The following is a 21,515-nucleotide window of genomic DNA, read 5'->3' as shown; positions in this document are numbered from 1 at the left end:
TAAAATTATTAAAAAATTTTCTCTTTAAACACTTTACTAGTCTATCTCTACCCATAATAAAACCACCTTAATGAAATTAACTTGGAATGGTAATATCTGAAATATAAAAACTTCCTACTGTGTTTCTAATGATCAGTATCAGAAGTTTCTTATAAAGGCCTGGATAGTAAATATTTTCAGTTTTGCAGGCCATATGGTATCTTTTTCGACTCCTCAACTCTGCCTCTGTAACATGAAAGTTGCCCCAGACAATATGTAAACAAATGGGACTGGCTGTATCCTAATAAAACCTTTGATTAGAAAATTGGTGACAGTCCATATTTAGCCTGTGGCCATAGTTTAATATAAAAATAAAATAAAATGATACTATTATTATATAAATAAGCATTCTAAAAGTCAGGAAATGCTCAAAGTGAAACGATACCAAGATGAACACATGCCTAGAACAAAGGAACAGACATTTACAAGGGGACACAGGTTAAATTGAACTAGTGTGTATTTATAAACAAAAGGAAAAAGAAAAAAAAATAACATTAGGGTGGTAAAAAACACTCTGGTCCATCTAAGCCCAAATCCTGGCTTCACCACTTACCAGCTTTGTGATTATGGACAAGGTTTAAAAAATTTCTCTCAGCTTTATTTGCCTTGGCTTTACATGGGAAATAAAAATTCTACCACCACTCAGCACATTACAGGGATTAAAAGACAGAATCCCTGCCCTAAAGGCAAGGGGAGTGGTGATCCTGAAAACAAGACATCCCAGCCTGATCGGCCACGACGCAGTAACAGCCAGCTCCCCATCACACCTGCTATAGCAGAGAAGTGCCGAGCCATCAGCAGAGGCGTGATAAATGTTTACTTGCTGAATCAGTGAACATATAGAAAAAACCAGTTACTCTGGATGAACAGAACTGGCTAGCTAAATCATAGACTATGCCATTTACTACAATACCCACATCTAATCAGAGTTTGGGCTTCCCAGTGGTAAAGAATCAGCCTGCCAATGCAGCAGACATGGATTCAATCCCTGGGTCAGAGAGATGCCCTGGAATACAAAATAGCAACCCGCTCCAGTCTTCTTGCCTGGAAAATTTCACGGACAGAGAAGCCTGGAGGGCTACAGTCCATGGGGTCAAAAAGACTTGGACATGACTGAGCGCACAGCACACAGAGTTTAGGATTCGTGGTTGAGTCAACAGTGTACGCTGATGTCTTAGGTTCATGAAATGCAAGCACTTCTCAAAACACAGAAAATTAGGAGCAAGTGTCTACATCTACTAGGGGTTTCCTGGTGGACTACTGCTGTATGCAAATTGGTATGGGCTTATTCCACTAGATCAAAACCATAGATGCTAAAGTCAGATAGGTGTGCTCACTTCTCAACGATCCCTTTCTCCTTGGGAATCAGTTAACAGAATCAGAATCAGAACTGGCATCTTCTGCTTTGATATCAATGATTCTAATACAATATGGCTGAACATTTTATGACTATGTTGAAATGTCCTATATTTTTCTTCCCTCTGCCTATTTCTTTCAAATTGTAATGGGTTACAAAACTATTGAGGTTTTTTATGAAGCACATTAAAGACGCATACTAGTAGCAATGTGTTGGTAATGAAGAATGTTCATTATTAAGTGTGGTTGTAAATCACATTTTCTCTCGGGCACTGAAACATTAACACTGGAAATGAGATGGTAAGCCTCTTTTCAATCTCTCTTCTTTGCAGGTCATTTCCAACCTTTATTGTCAGTGGAGGGGCCAGCTATATGTTATTAGAGTTTTACAAAGTTAGCAGTCAGCTACGGCATTGACACTGTTCATTAGGAAATAGCTGTAACCCACTTCCTATACCAATGGGGTGGACGGAACCGCAGGAAACTGGTCGCTTTAATGTGACCATTAGAATCTTCTACTTCTTTATCAGAATTAGATGGGAACACAGAAAACTCTGACACAGATCCGATATATACCATTAACATGTTTCTCCTCTTAGGCCTCCTTTCCCAGAAAGTCTTGCCTCAATCACAGCTTCTGTATATTTCAGGAGTCTTGAATGGAAGGATAGATTCCATTAAAGGCTCTTCTAGTTCTAGCATTAATAATCAGTACTTCTAATATTAGGTATTTGCTTCAAGAAGGCCACTATTAATGCTGTTCTTGACATCAGCATTATCAACTTATCTTTTAAGGTTAGTTTCTTTTATTTTTTTTATTCTTTAGCCTGGAGATATTTTTTTTTCTAAAGTTCTCTTTTAATTGTAGTTGTCTTTCTATAAAAAATACAAGAAATGTATATGCCCTCTATTTCTATTTAATATCTAATAATGCTACATTTAGAGAAAAACTGAAGCAAAAAGAACTGGAATTATTCAGAATGTAACAAGACCATATTATCTCAAGAAAATTCTGTCTGGGTCTGGAATTCAGCCTAAGTTTCTGTGGCATTCTCTCATATACTGCATAAATTATGTCACTTACTGTTCACCCATCCCCTCAATAGCAGTAGTATAAAAACAAAAATCTCTTCATTGTTTCTACTAGAAAAATCCTCAACACATAATAGGTCCTGAACTAATTACCCTCAGTTAATAGCAACATTCGCCGGCCTGGCATTAAAGGTCTCCACATTTTAGTCCCAACTTACCTTCCTGTAATCCTCTTATGGAAGATTTACCTGCTCTACTTTAATTGGACTGACCTTATCTCCCAAGCATGCCATGGACCCTCTCAAGGCACCATATTGGTTTGGCTGTTCTTAATGACCCTAAAGTAGGCTGCGAGACAATCTATTGGTAGTTCCACCACCAGCCCTTCTAGTCTGCCTTCAAATGCCATCTTTTTTATAGACCCATCCCTGATCAATCTCCTGTACTGTGAAGTAGGCTCTGGGCTCATACTTTTTACAACACAGACTCTGTATTTTTTTGACTTATGTTTCCTGCTAGACTTTCACATCCATGACGGTCAGCTATCCTGTGTGTTCTCATCATATAACTGATCCCCTGAGCCCAGTAAAATGGCTTATTCAAAAGAGGTACTCCAAAAATGAATGCTGAATAGGTGGGCAATAATTATTATGCAAGCAACTATCCTGGTGGAGAGCACAAGAACTTGAGTCCCACAGCAGAATACAAGCTGCTGTAATTTGTAGTCACACATCTTTTTTTGGTTCACATATAAATTGCTTTATTCTGTTTAATAATTGCAAAATATTCCAAAGTATGGCATATAATAATTCCTTTAGCCAAAACCGTATTAAAGACTTTTAGGTTGTTTACAATCTTTGTTGTTTCAAATAGTGCTCAATAAATAGCTATGTATATTTGTCATTTTTGAATTGCTAGATCGGGATTCACACTTTTTACTTCTGAAATGCATTGCTAAATTGCATTAGATTGTTTAAGAGCCATATCTTTTGTCTTGTGAATTGTCTCTCTTTATTTTTTACTGGATTTTTTTAGTTTATTTTTTCCTTTTTTTCACGGTATATCTTCTAAAGTAAAATATAGTATACCTTCAAAACTAAAGCAATTTACAACACTGAAACATAGATTATAGAAATAAAGACACTGAAATATATCCTATGATATTTCTGTAGCCACTTTAACTAGTAGAAGGCTGTAGGGCCTCCAGTTAATTTAAAAGTCTAATAGGTATGCTTCAATAAAACATTAAAATTCCCTTGTAACTGAACCAGTGATTAGTATCTATGAACAGTCCTATTTATCTTAAATGTATACTCACAGGTTGATCAGTGTAAACCTGAAAAGAATGTGTTATCAAACAATTATCAGGAGCAAAAGAAAAAGAACCCCTGAAAAATCCATCTTTCCCTGCTAGGAAAATAGAAGCTAACAAGTTCATGTAGCTAGATCTGCACGGATGGTCCTAAGAGGTACATGGAAAACCTCCTGAAAAACAGTGCCTCAAACAAAATGCTTATTTACTTAAATGTGTATCTAAGTACATGCTCAACTGAAGAAATTGTTGTCATTTCATAGGGAATTACAAAGTTAAGCGATCTATTTGGTATTCTATGTATATTTTAAGAGAATATGTGATATTGCAATAGATTTTAAGCTAACTCTGAGTGTTCAACTCAGAATAATCTCACTTTTAAAAGCTACAAGTTAAAGAAATGCAAAACTTCAAAACTACTATGTTAAGTGAAAGAAGCCAGACACAAAAGACCATGTATGACCCCACTTATATTAAAAGTCTAGAAAAGGCAAATCTGTAGAGACATAAAGAAGATTAATGGTTGCTGAGGGCTAGCGGTAAGAACAAGAATTCACGGTGAAGGGGTGTGAGGACTGGGGTGATGAAAATGTTCTAAGACTGGATTCTGTGATGGTTTCACAATCTGATACATTTATTAATGCCACTGAATTATACACCTCTGCACTTAAGATACTCATAATTTATATGTAAATTATACTTCAGCAAAGTTATAAAAAATGCAGTGAGGGGAAGATGGCATACCACAGTGATCATTAGGAATCTATGTGAAGCAAAAAGAGTAGCTTATTTTAAGCTCCAATTTAACAATGGAGGAGAAAGCATTTTACTTTAATAAAAGTGACCATATTGTTGTAGCATTTGTGGACAGACTTTAAAAGTACCTGCAATGCATTAAAACAATACTTATGTCTGTACTCATTCAATCTAATCTTAGGCCCATCTTTTACTACTTGCAAAACAAACATATACCCTTTAAGAAAGGCAACTCAACAATTCAATAATTTTGGTTGTTTAGTGTAAACTGAACCTTGCTTTTATTTCAGGGAGACAAAAAGGGGGTCTTCTAGTTCGTTCCGTATACAACATTTCCAATAGAAGCATTGATTAACCAGAAAAACAAAGTCTAAGATCTGCCTCTCTAAGAAGGCACTGTCCCTTCCCCCAGTAAACTATCGTATAGACAACACAAGTCATCCAAGTTAAATTTCAGCAAAAAATAATGTCATGCTCTCCAAGTGGCCTTCTTTTGCTTTAAAATTAAATTAAATCTAATCACAACTACTCACTCAACCAACATTTATTGAAAAGTTTCTATAAGGCAAGCACCCTGCATCACACTAGGTAAAATTCAGCCTTTGGCATCAAGGAGCTCATGATCTTGGTGATGAAAGGGGCCTCGGACAATGGAGTGCAATCAACACCCACTGTCAGAAGAATGACAAGGAGGCCACCTAACCTGGTCCTTGTCAAATGACATGGCCCCCAGTTAGGCAGAGTTCTGCAGAACCACGTGCCAAGTAGCATACAGAAGTAGCAGACACAGAACAGTCTGTAATATCAAGGTTTCACATTTTTTTAAATGAATCGTTGGATGCTTGTTCATCCAAAAAAAGTTCCACAAGCACAAGGGAACGTGTTACCTCCCATCACCTGGGAGGCAGTGGTGGCAGGCTGGATGGAAATTTCAAACTCTGGTGTGATGCCTTCCTTTTCCCCGAGCAAGAAAATCCAAGTGAACAGTGGTTACCTCGGACCACCTCCTCCACAGACTCCGTGGTGGTGGTGGTGGTGGCGATGCTGGTGGTCCTCTCCGTGGCCTCCTCGTAGGGTTCCTCAGCCTCTTCTTCCACTTCCTCACCATCCTCATCATCCTCCTCGTCGTCGGCTTCTTCTTCCTCCACATCCGCCACTTCTTCCTCCTCTGCCACTTCTACGACTTTGTCTTCACTGGAGCAGGAGGGAGAAATAATAGCAATAGTCATTAAACACATGTCAGGCAAGGAAAAAGAAAACAAATGACAAGGAGCCTTGGGTCCTTGAGAGGGAACATGGCACTGAATTAAAACACACAGGAGGTCTGAAGCCAGCAGGTCACACTATGGTTCCCAGCTCAGCAGATCTGCAACTTTTTAATCTCTGAACACAGATCTTGGTTTACACAGCTGCAAAAAGAGGCTACCATGATTCCAACTATATGACATTCTGGAAAAGGCAAAGTTATGGAGACCATGGTTATGGAGCTATGGTTTTTTCAGTAGTCATGTATGGATGGGAGAGTTGGACTATAAAGAAAGCTGAGCACCAAAAAATTGATGCTTTTGAACTGTGGTTTTGGAGAAGACTCTTGAGAGTCCCTTGGACTGCAAGGAGATCCAACCCGTCCATCCTAAAGGAGATCAGTCTTTCATTGGTAGGACTGATGCTGAAGCTGAAACTCCAATACTTTGGCCACCTGATGTGAAGAGTTAACTCATTTGAAAAGACTCTGATGCTGGGAAAGATTGAGGGCAGGAGGAGAAGGGGATGACAGAGGATGAGATGGTTGGATGGCATCACCAACTCCATGGACATGAGTTTGAGTAAACTCCAGGAGTTGGTGATGGACAGGGAGGCCTGGCATGATGCAGTCCATGGGGTCGCAAAGAGTTGGACACGACTGAGAGACTGAACCGAATTGAATGGAGACCATAAAAAGATCAGTGGCTGCTAGGAGTTTGGAGTGAGGAAAGAAGGAATGAACAGGTAGAACAGAGGGGTTTGAGGGGCAGTGAGATTGCTCTGTAATACACTGTATCAGAGACAATATATACAATCATCTGCTATACATGCAATGCATTTGTGAAAACCCATAGAACCGTACAACACAAAACATGAACTTGAATGTAAACTATGGATTTTATCAATGATGCATCAATATTGGTTCAAGTGTACAATACTAATGCAAAATGTTAATAATCGGGGGGGGGCCGCTCTGTATTTCCTGTTCAATTTTTTTCTAAACCTAAAATTGCTCTTAAAAATAAAGTCTATCAAAAAGGTTGGGGTGGGGGATGCCAAAACAAAGTTTACTGTATTGTTGGGGTCACTTCTTATAAAACATGTGAAAATACCACAAAGCACCTGCATACTAGATATTCAATAAGGGGGTGTGGAAATTCGTTCAATATTACTGTTGAATGTTTACATTAGAAATGAAAGGGGAAGAAGAAATTGGTTTTTCCAGTAGTCATGTATGGAATATGAGAGTTGGACCATACGGAAGGCTGAACACTGAAGAACTGATGCTTTTGAACTGTGGTGCTGGAGAAGACTTTTGAGAGTCCCTTGGACTGCAGGGAGATCAGGCCAGTCAATTCTAAAGGAGATCAGTCCTGAATATTCATTGGAAGGACAGATGCTGAAGCTCCAATACTTTGGCCACATGATGTGAAGAGCTGACTCACTGGAAAAGACCCTGATGCTGGGAAAGAATGAGGGCAGGAGGAGAAGGGGGTAGGACAGGAAGAGATGGTTAAATAGCATCACCGACTCAATGGACATGAATCTGAGCAAATTCTGGGAGACACTGAAGGACAGGAGAGCCTGGTGTGCTGCAGTCCATGGGATTGCAAAGAGTGGGACATGACTTAGCGACTGAACAGTAACGACAAAACCTGTGTAATACTCAATGGCAGGGATGCCTACTGAAACTATATCTGTGCTCCCTTTTGCTAGTTGTGTAAGCTTTCTAGAATACCAGATATTTCAGTGGTTCTCACATTTCAGCAAGCATCAGAAGGATGCACCTGGAAGGTTTATTAAAATACAGATCACCAGGCACCACCCCCAGATTTCTGAGTCAGTGGTAGGATAGGGGATGAGAATTTTCATTTCTAACGATTTCCCAGGTAATGCTGCTGCTGACAGTGGGAGGACAGTAGTCTGAGGACCCCTGAAATATGCAACACTGAGAATAATGGGAACAGACAGGCAGTGAGTCACAGTATAATTGGGAAGGGGATCAGAAATAATATTTATGGCATTGAACATGTATATATATATACACTCGATCAGAATGGTGAGTAATAAATCAGCAAATTTGGATAGCCAAAGAATATGTCTGGAACAAAATCCAGAAGTCCAAGTAAGATATTCTTGTGGCAGTCATGTGCCTGCCAGTGCAGATGTGGTTGAGAGCAACTGAAAGATGATAAATGAAGGGAGGAATCTAAGTGTTTAACAGTGAAAGCATCTCAGGTGCCATGGGGCTGCAGAGGAGAAATAATTTCATCCCTGATCAGATCACAAAACCAGTACAGGAAAAAGATCTAGATGTGCTGGAGGATTTCAGCTCACCAGAGCATCTACTCCAGGTTTGTTTCACAAAAAGCACTACGGCAGTAGGACTGAGAACTGCCCTGCTGACATTTACATTGTATCCCAAGACCTGATTCCTGCTCACAAGGAGAAGCTCATTGCTGGGGGAAGTGACAGGAATCTGGAGAGTGCCTGTCAGCCGCCACCTGAAGCCCTGGGATGTGAGCTGGGCATTGTAAAGGAAATCAGATTTCAGATGTGTGAGGGAAAGAGAATGGTAGGATTTGGTAATGTAGGGAGATAGGAGGATGGCAGAAGGCTTTCAAATCCTGAAAGTCTGACAGGGCAGCCACAAGGGGTGAGACTGAAAAAGAGAAAGAGCTGTGAAAAGATGAATATAGCACTAGAAGAAGTTCCCTGATCAACCCAGAATTTAAAGGACTTTTTAAAGATTTACAAAAATGTGTAGGGACTTCCATGGTGGCCCAGCGGTTAAAGACTCCATGCTTTCAATGCAGGGGGTGAGGGTTTGATGCCTGATCGTTTAACTAAGATCCCTCATGCCATGTAATGAAGATAAAAATAAAGTAAAACAAAACAAAAGTGTATAATCCTCCCACCCCCAAGTGGAATGCTTTTCTAATTCTGATTAAATATGATATATGAACAATAAATGAACACATTTGAATGCTGAACACATTCTAAGAGGCTAAAGAATATGGAGAAACTTATTTAGGAGGAATAACATTAATAATAACATATCATGATATGTTATTATGAATTGAATAAATGACATGTTAATGCAGAGAAAACCCTAACCAGTTATTTAAACGTTTCCATGAGACCATGAAGAAATAGGCAAGAGGGGGAAGAGAAACATTGGCATTGATCGTCAGATGGTATAAACCTTCATCTGCTTAGAGAGAAATGGGGTGCAATCATCGATTTCTTCATTGCCTGAATTCCTGCACAAATGTCTACCACTTAAGGCAACATTTCAAAAGAATCCTAAACTTAACAGCTGCTTAGATGCCTCAATTTTAGCCAATATACTGCCTCCTCATTTTTCTACAAAATCTTGATGTACTGTTAGTGACTAAAGATGACCTAAGGCATGCCATGGGCCCATTTCTTGTGTTTGAGCTCTCTTCTGTATTCAACAAGATCACAGGCACCAACACTCTTTATTTGTATTTTTTAAAGTTATTTGTTTTTAAATGAAGGGTAATTGCTTTACAATGCTGTGTTGGTTTCCGCCATACATCAGCATGAGTTGGCCACAGGTATAACGCTGTCCCCTTCCTCTCAACCTCCCTCCCACCTCCCACCGCATCCCACTCCTCCCCGTTGTCACAGAGCCCTGGTTTGAGTCCACTGAGTCATATAGCAAATTCCCACTGGCTATCTATTTGACATGTGGTGGTGTATATGAAGACATAGAGAACAGACTTATGGATATGGAGAAGGGGGAAGGACAGGGTGGGATGAATGGAGAGAGTAACGTGGAAACATATACAGCAATACTCTTTAGTTCTCCAAATTAAATGGAAAATTCATGGAAAACAAGAGAGAAAAATCAAATCCAATCAGTCTTCTTAAACCACAACATGTGAAGTGCGGGTGGAATGCCAGGGTCCGGGTATGCAATCCAGGGTACAGACAACAGTGGGCTTCTGGGTGGGGTGATGAAAACGCCCCAGGGCATCCCCAAAGGCCCCCCAACCATCTCTGTTATGACTTGAATGTTGCATTTAAAACTCCAAACAGAAAGCATGCACATAAAAACAGCTGTGTTTAAAGCAATCTGCATTCTGGTATGTGTCCAGCCATGAAAAAGAGTAAAATACATGCCTACCATCCATCACTGCATCTGCCGGAGCAATTTCCTGGCATAATAACAAGGAACAGAGACACAGAACAGTTCAGCTGGCTGAGGAATTAAATTACTTGGCCTGAGAGAAATCACGTCCAGTTCTTATTACCATAGCTTTGATTTCTGGAATTAAATTTAGACGTCCATGAATTCAATTATCTCTTTGGACACCATTAAAACAGTAGCACACAGCTATGTTTTAATGACGTGGCGTCTTCCCCTAAAAGGCCCAACATGCCAACATTATAACTTCTATTTGCAGTTTTCATAAATAGCTGGAAACACAGAAAGGGAAAAAAATAAAATAAAAAAAACTTTTCCACTTTCTCTTCAACTGCTAGACAACTCTGTTGTGATGTGACCAAGGTGAGTCAGCTTTACATCTGTTTTTTTATTTGGCTGTGTTAATGAATCCCCCTGCAATACATGAGACCCAGGTTCGATCCCTGGGTTGGGAAGATCTTCTGGAGAAGGAAATGGCAACCCACTCCAGTCTTCTTGCCTGGAGAATTCCATGGACAGAGGAGCGTGGTGGGTTACAGTTCATGGGGATCACAAAGAGTTGGACATGACTGAGTGACTAACACTTTCATTTTCACTTTCATGGGGCATGTGGGATCTAATTCCCTGACCAAGGAGTGAACCCAGGACCCCTGCATTGGGAGCACAGAGTCTTAGCCAGGGGACCACCAGGGAAGTCCCCAAGGTGAGCCACAGTAACTAAAATAAATAAATAAATGCACGCAAGAAGGTCCAGTTTATGGAAATGTGAGGCTGAGCATCATAGAGCAATGTCTCATCAACAAGTAAACTCACAATAAAATAATACTTTGAGCACATGGTGGAATATTCATTCATTCACTCACACATTTTAGCCTCTGTCAATTTAAAGTAGACAGCTTTTCCAGCCTTTAAATTCCAATAATGAAAACAATTCTAAGGCATGAGGGAAAGATCTGAAAATGCTCATCATCTTAGGAGCATCTGAATTAAATAAACAGGTTGAAGGGTCAAAGGGACATTATCATGAGGAAATCAATCACTGAGGATACAATTTTATGTGTCAGCAAGTAAGACTTTAGTTGAGTGAAGGATACACTGCATCACAAAGGTGGTGTTCAAATTTCTAAGTCTGACCTTGATAGATTCCACTCATCACAGTTGGCTCCCTAAGACTCCCTTGAGACAAGAAAAGATTCTGATTCACTTACTAGTTTCAGTTGATTTTTGTTTAAGTCATGCAAAACAGCTCACCATTTGCATTCTCTAAAAAAGCTGTATTTATTCTTTCATCTTCTCCATTAGACTGATAACTTTTCTCCCCCACCTCTCCCGCACTCTGTAGGACAAAGGAGAGGAAATGGCAGAGAGAAAGTCGATTCCCAGGGTTTTTGTGAATTGACAATCAGGAGATCTGAACTACAGCAGTGAAGGGGGAAGAGTGAAAACAGAGTGACTGGCGGTTCCCAGAATGTAGGACCCACGGGGGCCAGAAGGGCAAGTCTCAACAGGAAGACACTCAGACACTTCTGTGTTCATCGGGAAACCAGAAGAAAAGAGTCTCCCAGGGTAAGGGGATAGAGAGAGAAAGCAAAGTTTTCAAAAGGTAAACAGACAGTCCTTTCCCACTCATTCCAGCCCAGGGCTTAGCGCTGCCAGTTTAGCCTGGAAGGTATGATGGCTGGATACCTTTGTCCCAGAGGAAAGCAGCCCCTGAAATTATGGCTGCTAAATTAGGAAAATTAGAAGTTGCCAGAAAATGTGAGAAAGTAGGAAGCTTATTATTCACGGTTCTGAGTAAATGTTTCAAGAGGGGGGACAGCTAAGTAAGAAAAAGCCACTCTCTCCCCCATCCAAAAGGCACCATTAGAAGCCAAACATAAGATACAAGACATACTTCATATAAATGATTCTATTTATATAAACTATGAAAATGGTTACTCCTCACTACTGTTAGCATTCAGAGGAGCTGTTAGACTTTGGTGAGGGGAAGTTTATGACCGGGAGGAAGCAGAAGGGGGGGCTTCTGGGAGTGGGCAAGGCTGTGTTTTGATCTGGGTGTCGGCGATCTGGTTGTGTGCTGTTTTGAAAATCCATTGAGCTGCAATACCTGTGTTAGCTGTGCTTCTGTGTACACCGTGTGCATATTTAGCTGCTTCAGGCGTGTCTGAGTCCTTGCAACCCCATAGACTGTAGCCCGCCAGGCTCCTCTGTCCACGGGATTCTCCAGGCAAGAATACTGGAGGGGGTTGCCATGCCCTCCGCCAGGGGGATCTTCCCAATCCAGAGATCGAACCCAGGTCTCCCACAATGCAGGTGGATTCCTTACCATCTGATCCACCAGTTCAGCAAAAAGGATTAAAAAGGAGAGGACATGGCTACTCTTCTTAAATACTCTCACAACTGGTCTAGGATAATAGCTTGTTAATGAATAAAACGTATTTTCAGGGCCTACAAATCAGAACAAATGTTCCTCCACTTCAAGCTCCCAACCCCCTCTGAGCAAAAACTGTAAGGAGCTGAACACATTAAAAAACAGAAGATTATGATACATACAAATTTGGCCTCATTGAATTAGCTAAGTTACTAATTCTCTAAACTAATTCATCAGTTTAGATATTTTGTAAGTGAATTTGATGCTCCTGGGATTCAATCCATCATATGCTGATGATTACTAAAGAAAACTACTTACTTTTAATACACCGTTAAGACTCTGTTGCCTATAGGTGATATCTAAAACTGACCCCCACAGATTTCTCTTAAGCAGTCTACTGAGTTTCGGTATAGTTGTTTTGATGGCATTCCTTAGGTGCTGCTGGTGGTGGTATAGTCGCTAAGTCATGTCCTACTCTGAGATCCCATGAACTGTAGCCCACTAGGCTCCCCCGTCCCTGGGATTCTCCAGGCAAGAACACTGGAGTGGGTTGCCATTTCCTTCTCCAATGCATGAAAGTGAAAAGTGAAAGTGAAGTCGCTCAGTCGTATCCGACTCTTAGCGACCCCATGGACTGCAGTCATGCAGACTTTTTACCAACTGAGCTATGAGGGAAGCCCCATTCCTTAGGTAGTGGGTATTATTAACTTGTCAATGAAAGGATCTCTAAGAATCTGACTATCCTCTCCTGAAAAATGCCCTGCAGCAGGAACTGTTTGTAAGCTACAGTAAAGCCATTCATAACTCCTTCCCCCATCCATTTTTTGACCAGAGAAAGTAAGAAACCAAATTCTCCATGGTCTTATAGACAGGGAAGGCCAGGCGACCAAGATATTGCTGAATAATCAGATGCCAGAGGACACCTACTTGAACCTCTAGGTGGGGCTTTCAGGAAAGTTTTTCCTTTCCAGATGACAGATTCCTACTGATGGTCAGAGCTCTTTTGTTCCTTTACCCCCTGCTCTTCTGCTTTAACTGGTGGGGCAACAGTCATCTGTCAACTATTAGATGATGAACATTAGGATGCATAAGCTAATTAAGATGGTGAGGGGGAAAGATACAAAAAGAAGGGATCTGTGTATCACCACACCAGCCCAGTGCTCCCAACACCAATGACTGGGTTTCTGTTACTTGCAGCTAAAGGCATTCCTTACAGATTGTTCACTAGCTTCCTCTGGACCCCTGGTCATAGATCCCTAGTTTAGGAAGATAAAGACCAAACTGAGACACCCAAAATTCATGACTCAGGCCTTAAGGGTGAGTTAGATAGGTCATAACCTTAATCTAAACTAGGATGCATCAACACTTACACATTTAATGAATCCCTATTCCAGGCGAGAGAATCTACACTACTTACTGCATAGTAGATGTACCGTGTACTGAATGCATTAGAAATTCCACGGGAAAGTAATTCTTGTGAGCTAGAGGTGTTGGGGCTGGTAGGACATGAAAAGTGGGTGTGAGTATGAGGTAGGAATATCCTGATAATGAGCAACCAGGAATAACAAGTCCGTCAGCCTGGCTGCACCAGAATTTTCCATGGGCTCTGAGTTTTAACAGTGATAGATGCTCAACTGCAGAGACCAGGTATCCATGTATTTTTTTCTGTAGTCAGTGATCAGCTGAGTATTTGAGTTGAGAGGGATGTGTACCAATTGAGGAAAAAAAAAAGTGGTAAAGCGTTAATTCACCCATTCATTTAATCATCCCACTAAGTGCTTCTCAAAGCCACACGTCAGTGGTTCAGTCAACAACACTGACTCTGCTTTGACCAAGTGCCAGGTGTTGTTGCAGGCACCAGGGGTGGATGAGTGAACGTGACAGAGCCTCTGCTTTCTTGGAACATATTTTAGTAGGGAAGGCACAATATGCGCAAATAAATAACAACTATGCAAAAAATACAGTAGACAGGAAAGGCAAATGTGTTAACCAGTGACTACAAAAGATGTCTGTGTGGTGGGGTATAGGGGCAGCTTCTCAAATAGGATGGGCAGGGTATGGTCATGGAGAAAAGGTCGTGGGTGGGAGACTTGGAACGCCGAAAGAGTCGAGGTGGGTGTATGGTTAAGACAGGAGTAAGCACATGTGCAAAGACCCTGGCATGGGGGTGAGCATTAGCACAACCAAGGAAAAAAACAAAAACAAGATCCACAACAAACAGCCAGTGATCTCGTGGAGGTGGGGGTGGGGGTTGGGGTGGGAAGAGTGAGGCAGGGGAGAAGTGTACATTAGCTGGGTGGAGACAGACAGGTGGGGGGGTGATCCGGCAAGGCTGTGATGGTTATGGTAAGAAATAGCATGTTTATTTATTCTCGATGGCAGTGACTAAATCTGATTTGTTTCAAAGATGACTCTGGTTGCAGGGTGGGGAGCGGGCACTAGGGAGATGAGAATGGAAGCCGGGAGTCTGGTTATGGACATTGTGGAGGAAGCTAGGGTAATTCACGGGGGCTAACCAGTCCATCCTAAAGGAGATCAGTCCTGGGTGTTCATTGGAAGGACTGATGTTGAAGCTGAAGCTCCAATATTTTGGCCACCTAATGCGAAGAGCTGACTCATTTGACAAGACCCGGATGCTGGGAAAGATTGAGGGCAGGAGGAGAAGGGGACAACAGAGGATGAGATGGTTGGATGGCATCACCGACTCAATGGACATGGGTTTGGGTGGACTCTGGGAGTTGGTGATGGACAGGGAGGCCTGGCGTGCTGCGATTCATGGGGTCACAAAGAGTCGGACATGACTGAGCGGCTGAACTGAACTGAATAGCCCAAAGCACAATGACATCATCACCTGTAGAAATGTAAAATTACTACTGTGATAACAATTATGGAGGGCTCGGAGGCCCAAAATGAGAGTTGAGCAGGTCTGGAGGTGTATGACAAGGCATCTACAGGGAAGGGAACTGAAATGTGCCCTAAATAAAGCTCAAAGTTAGTGAAGTCCAAGGACTAAAGACAGCTCCCCACAAGGTGGAATGGGAAGAGCAGTGCAAAGGCCCTGTGGTAGGGGGAGAGGAGACCCTGAGCTCCTGAAACAGGATCAGCTAAGGAGGACACAAAGGAGGACGAACAGCAACAACATGGAGCAGGGGGCAGCCCATGACTTGTTCCTGTGCATCTTGTGAGCTAAGGGTGATTGTCAGATTTTTCAAGTGTTGTAAGATGAATGGGAAAAAAAACAAACTCAAAGAAAAATATGTGACAGAGACCGTATATGGCCTGCAGAGCCTCAAATATTGTTTGGCTCTTCACAGAAATCCTGCCGCCCCCTGGCATGGATGGTGGGCTGGGGGTGAGGAGGGGATGGGAAGCATGGGAGGCTGGGTCCTGATCTGAGGACACGAGATACGAGGAAATAAAGCGAGCATCCTCATGGGCTTTAGGAAGTCCGAGTTCCAAAATTCCATTAGTACAGCGGAAACTACAGTGATCTCTGCCTCTAGCCTCCTTCAGAGAGGGCAGAATGCAGGGTCCAAGGAGGCTGGGCTCTTCAGTATGGCAGAATGCATCAAAGTGTGAAGTATGGGACCCGACTGCCTGGTTCTGAATCTCAGGTCTGTGACCATGAGCAAATTACTGAACCTCTCGGAGCCTCCTTCTCCTCATCTGTAAATGGCAAACTTGTAACAGGAAGCTTCACAGGGGTATGACGGAAAACACACGGGTTAAAATTTGCAAAGTACTTAGAAGAGCATCTGACCTACAACAAGTACCACGTAAGAGAGAAATAAAGCCACGACCACACGCACAGTGCTTAGAACAACACCGGGCTCAGGTGTGTGAAGGAATGAATGATGCATGACTAAATCCCACAGAAATATTCCCGCAAAACACTCAAAATCAATGCAGTCTCTGACAACGGCATGCACAGTTTGATTTTATCAGAAAACAAGAGTCAGATGTTAGGCAGTCCTAGGAAAGATCTTAAGAGGGGGGAATACAGAATTTCTTAATCTTTCAAATTCAGAAAACCACCTTACCTGTCTCCTGAGAAGCCTGTATGCAGGACAAGAAACAACAGTTAGAAGCTCAGATGGAATAACGGACTGGCTCAAAATTGGGAAAGGAGCACGTCAAGGCTGTATATTGTCACCCTGCTTGTTTAATTTATATGCAGAGTACATCATGTGAAATGCTGAGCTGGATGACTCACAAGTTGAAATCAAGATTGCCGAGAGAAATAACAAGAACCTCAGATATGCAGATGATACCACTTTAATGGCAGAAAGCGAAGAGGAACTAAAGAGCCTCTTGATGAAAGTGAAAGAGGAGAGTGAAAGCTGGCTTAAAACACAACATTCAAAAAACGAAGATCATGGCATCCGGTCCCATCACTTCATGGCAAATAGATGGGGAAAAAGTGGAAACAGTGACAGATTTTATTTTCCTGGGTTCCAAAATCACTGCAGGCAGTGACTACTAACACGAAATTAAAAGATGTTTGCTCCTTGGAAAAAAAGCTATGACAAATCTAGGCAGCATATTAAAAAGCAGAGACATCACTGCCGACCAAGGTCCGTCTAGTCAAAGCTAAGGTTTTTCCAGTAGTCATGTATGGATGTGAGAGTTAGACTATAAAGAAGGCTAAGCACTGAAGAACTGATGCTTTTGAATTGTGGTGCTGGAGAAGACTCTTGAGAGTCCCTTGGACTACAAGGAGATCCAACCAGTCCATCCTAAAGGAAACCAGTCCTGGGTGTTCACTGGGCGGACCGATGCTGAAGCTTCAATACTTGGGCCACCTGATGTGAAGAGCTGCTCACTGGAAAACACCCTGATGCTGGGATAGATTGAGGGCAAGAGAATGGGGCAGCAGAGGAGGAGGTGGTTAGATAGCATCACTGACTCAGTGGACATGAGTTTGAGCACTCTGGGAGACAGTAAAGGAAAGGGAAGCCTGGCGTGCTGCAGTCCACAGGGTCACAACGTGTCGGACACGACTTAGCAATTGAACAACAACAAGAAAGGTCAAAAACCCCATGTGACAGACTGTATCTTCAGAATTCTATCACCCCATGGTCTTACTAATATGAATAGAATCCAGGGTTAAATCTATGGGTGTGTTGGTTACTAAAGTTCTTGCAATTCAGAAAACAAATGGTATTCACTGTAGGATGCTAGGAATGAAAGAAAAGTGAAGGAAAATTATAATAGTGATAGCTTAGCATAGAAGCAACTTTGCCTCATACCAACTTTTAAAGGCTGCCCTGTTTAATCTAGTGTCTAAAACACAAGAATAGCAAAGAGAGAAGAAGAGCATTAAAGCAAGGTCTGGTGTAACTAGCAACACTCCTTTAGAACATTTGAGAAACAATCTATCTTTTCTTCATTTTCTCAATACATACTCATAATAAGAAAAATATTCCAGGAACACAGAAACAATCTAAATAGAACCTCGAGGACATAAGACAAACCAGAGGATGGGCAGTTTCTAAGAAAACTGGTACAGCTTCTTTGTTAACTTGCTGTCATGATATTAAAAGGGCTGTTCTGAAGCCTAAGAGTTAAGGATGTAAGATGCTAGGTCTGGTCTTGCCTGGGATCTGGTGTGGAAAAACACGCAGAGAAGACCAATGCTCAGGTTTAGGAAAAATCTGACTATCTGATGACATTTTAAAAATACTGTTAATTTTGTGGGTGAGACAATGTCATTAGGGCTCTGTTGAAAAATGTTCTTAGATTTTTGATATAGCCTGAAGTATTTAGTACACTTGCTGTCTTAAATTTAATCATAAAAATATGTGGAAAGGGAGAAAATGATATTCTAGCAAGACTTAAGAAATATTAAGGTTGGAATATAATTATTGTAAGGGACTAAATTGCTTTTTTAAATGACTATCTTGGAGGCAAGAAAAGCCATGTATAATCAAAAGCAGATTCTTTTCCTGACAGCTTCATGAACCAACCAGGACTGAAGAGAAGCACCTAAGGTGATTAAAAACTTTCAGAGTCATTTTAAAATCTTGATACATGAAACAGTATCTTGGTTAACTAGACATTATGCCAGAAAACTGAATGAGCCAATTCCTCATATCCAAAGATTTGACGGTGTGTACTTGGGAAAGAAAGTTGACAATATATGATCCTTAGTCATTGAACATATTTGAGTGGGTTCTAGGTTCCGGTGAGTCTGTCCCAGACCCTGAAGTTACTGCTGGGAATAAAACAGACAAAATTCCCCACATTCCTGGTTGGTTGTGTTGCTCAGTCACTAAGACGTGTCCAACTCTTTGCGACCCCATGGGCTGTAGCCCACCAGGCTACTCTGTCCATGAGATTTTCCAGGGAAGAATACTAGAGTGGGTTGCCATTTCCTTCTCCAGCGGATCTTCCAGATCCAGGGATACTGGCAGGTGGGGGAGAGATACATTAGGAGTTCCAGGTTACCAGATACACACTACTATATATAAAAGAGATAAACAACAAGGTCATATGTATAGCACTATATACTATATACAATAACTTGTAATAACCTATAATGGGAAAGAATCTGAAGTGAAAACTGAATCACTTTGTTGTACACCTAAAACGAACACAACATTGTAAATGTACTATATCTCAATAAAAAAGAATAAAAGTACTAATAAGGGAATATGCCCTCAACAGGTGCCCTTTCAACAAAGGCTGCGTGCCTAGCATCCGTTTCCATTGTGTCTCCACACACAGGAGACACAATAAAAAGCTATAGATGTTTTGTGCATGAAATGGCCACAAAGCCCTTTAGAAAAGCCACAAAGCAAGATCCAGCCTCACACTTCTTTTGAGAACACCTTTGAAGTAACTGCTCTTTGGAAAGGAGAGAAGCTCTCTGATTCTGTGGTTCCCCCCTCATCTCTCCTGTCAAAAAATAAGCAGTTCTACTTGGGAAGCAACGACAAGTCACGCTGTTCCTTCCTCCAGCACAGGCAGAGACTGCCTCAAGCCCTCGTCTTGCCCCAGATTCTCGGAGAGGGGCCTCCATTCCCAGGAAGAAATAGATACAGGCAGACCTCGCTTTGTCGCTCTTCATAAATACTGCATTTTTCACAAATTGAAGGTTGTGGCAGCAAGCCTATCGGCGTCACTTTCCGACAGCATCTGTGTCACAGTCCAGTCATTCTCACAATATTTCCAATCTTGTTGCTATTATTGTATTTGTCATGGTGATCTATGGTCAATGATCTCTGACATTACTACTGCAAAAGTTAATGAATGGCCGAAGACTCAGATGATAGCATTTTTAGCAATAAAGCATTTTTAAAATTAAGGTGTGCACACTTTTTTGGGACAGTGCTATAGAACACTTGAGACTACAGTACAGTACAAACAACTTATATACACCAGGGAACAAAAAGATTGTGTGGTTCCCTTTGTCATGATGCCTGCTTTACTGCGGCACTCTGGAACCCAAGCCATCGTATCCCCAAGGTCTGCTTGTACCTCTGTCTACACCCAACCTCAGGTGGTACCGTCAGTAAGTGGGTAAATGCAGGCTTTGTATTAGGCAGGACCTTGTATTACAGACTGAGGAGTCTGCCCTTATTCTACCAGTGGTAACAGAGCCGTGTAGAAAAGCTTTAAGCAGAAGAGCGGCAAGACTGGTTGCATTTCAACAGGTATGAGCTGGAAGAAGTATGAAGGACAGATAAGTTTGGGGTGACCAGTGGGCAGGGGAGAAGGCTCTCAGAGTCTAGGTGAGGAGGACTCAGGAAGTGAGAGCTTTGAGAAAATAACACGACAGAACTGGTAGCTATTTGGTTGGAGGGGGTCAGTGGGAAGATGAAGCTGATGTCTCCAGAAGGAGAGACTGGGCGGAGAACAGTTACTAACAGCAATGGAAGATACAGCAGGGAGAATGGATGGCCAGGAACAGAAATGCATGGTCAAATGCTTTGACAGTGATGGAATTTAGATGCTAGATTCTTAAATCTATTGCAGAAGCCTCCAGCAGACAGCTGCAAATGAAGGACTACAAATTTAGGACACAAATACATAAATTTGGGAATCACTGTTGTTCCACTTCCAGTAAGTACAATGGTACTATACATTTTTGTTTGTTTTTTGGTGGGGGCAGTGAAGCAGAAAAGGATATAGGCTTTATCGCTTTTCCAGGCAAAGGGAGACACACTGGGCTTCTGCCTCGAAAAACTTGTTTGTCTCCCTGTTGTTGCTTTTTAAAATTGAAGAGCGACCCTTCTTGAAAGATCACAGATAACAGAGCAGATGGCCACGTACTTTCTGCATTGCTAATATATTCTGTTCCAACACCACATGTAACTAGCAACAGAATCTGGCCTTCTGAGGTCTAATCATGCCATCCCTCCCTGACATCCCTCACGCCCTACAAGCAAAATTCAATCTGCTTCCCAATTCCAAGATCGATGTGAAAAATTCCTTGAGAGGATACTCTCTAGTATGGATTAACCACGGCATTTTACCATGGTTTAAACAATAGTATAATAAAAGCTCAGTCAAAATGTTAGCAGATACATACGGTGGACCAGGCATTCGGCTAGATTCTGAGGCTCTCAAAGAGAAAAGGCTAAGGAGGTCCCTGCCCTCAGGAAGTTTACATTTCATTGGGGGACAGACAGACAATAAGCAAATAAAATAGCAACGGTGTGATTAGCGTCAGGGCTAAATACAGAAGTAGGTGAGACTGAGCATATTGGGAGGAGGATGTCTTGAAAAGAATAATCAGGGGAATTCAGTTTGAGAAGCCAAACAGAAATCCAGACAACTGGGGAAAAACCTTTACAGAGAGATTCATCAGTCTTGGGGTGGGGAAAGATCGCCATGCTGACTCGTGTGACCTGAAGTCAGCAAGGAGCGGGGTCAGAGAATCTTTACTCAGTTCTCTTTTTAAAGCTGTGGGATGTGGCTTGTGGGATCTAGTCCCCTGACCAGGGATTGAACCCGGGCTCCCTGTATTGGGAGTGCTGAGTTTTACCCACTGGACCACCAGGGAAGGCCCACATCCTGTGAGTATTTAGATTCTTCCACTCAGAGGCCATGTGGGCCTGTTTGTACTGGCACCTTGATTAGGGAGATGAAGAGGTTATGAGGAAAACTACTACTTTTTCAACTAATGCCAAAGACAGAAAAAAACCTGTTTTTCTAATTAGGAGTCAGGGCTGAAGATCACAAATGTTCTAGATATAGTAATCATGACAGAGATGGGCTATACAAAG

The 21,515-nt window shown here is 41.8% G+C and overlaps 1 protein-coding gene across 7 annotated transcripts in view; it reads right to left on the bottom strand.

Annotated features, from left to right (window-relative positions):
- Nucleotides 1-21,515, bottom strand: part of LOC122428625 (amyloid beta precursor protein) — a 287,533-nt gene that overhangs the window by 124,479 nt on the left and 141,539 nt on the right. For all 7 annotated transcript variants that reach the window (XM_043448647.1, XM_043448648.1, XM_043448649.1 and 4 more), the window contains exon 6: nucleotides 5,490-5,689. In XM_043448647.1, the coding sequence (XP_043304582.1) occupies nucleotides 5,490-5,689 (200 nt within the window). The remainder of the gene's footprint in view (nucleotides 1-5,489; nucleotides 5,690-21,515) is intronic.

This window comes from Cervus canadensis, chromosome 27, assembly GCF_019320065.1.
Source record: "Cervus canadensis isolate Bull #8, Minnesota chromosome 27, ASM1932006v1, whole genome shotgun sequence".
In the NCBI taxonomy this organism is placed as follows: domain Eukaryota; kingdom Metazoa; phylum Chordata; class Mammalia; order Artiodactyla; family Cervidae; genus Cervus; species Cervus canadensis.
This window is presented reverse-complemented; position numbering and strand designations above follow the sequence as displayed.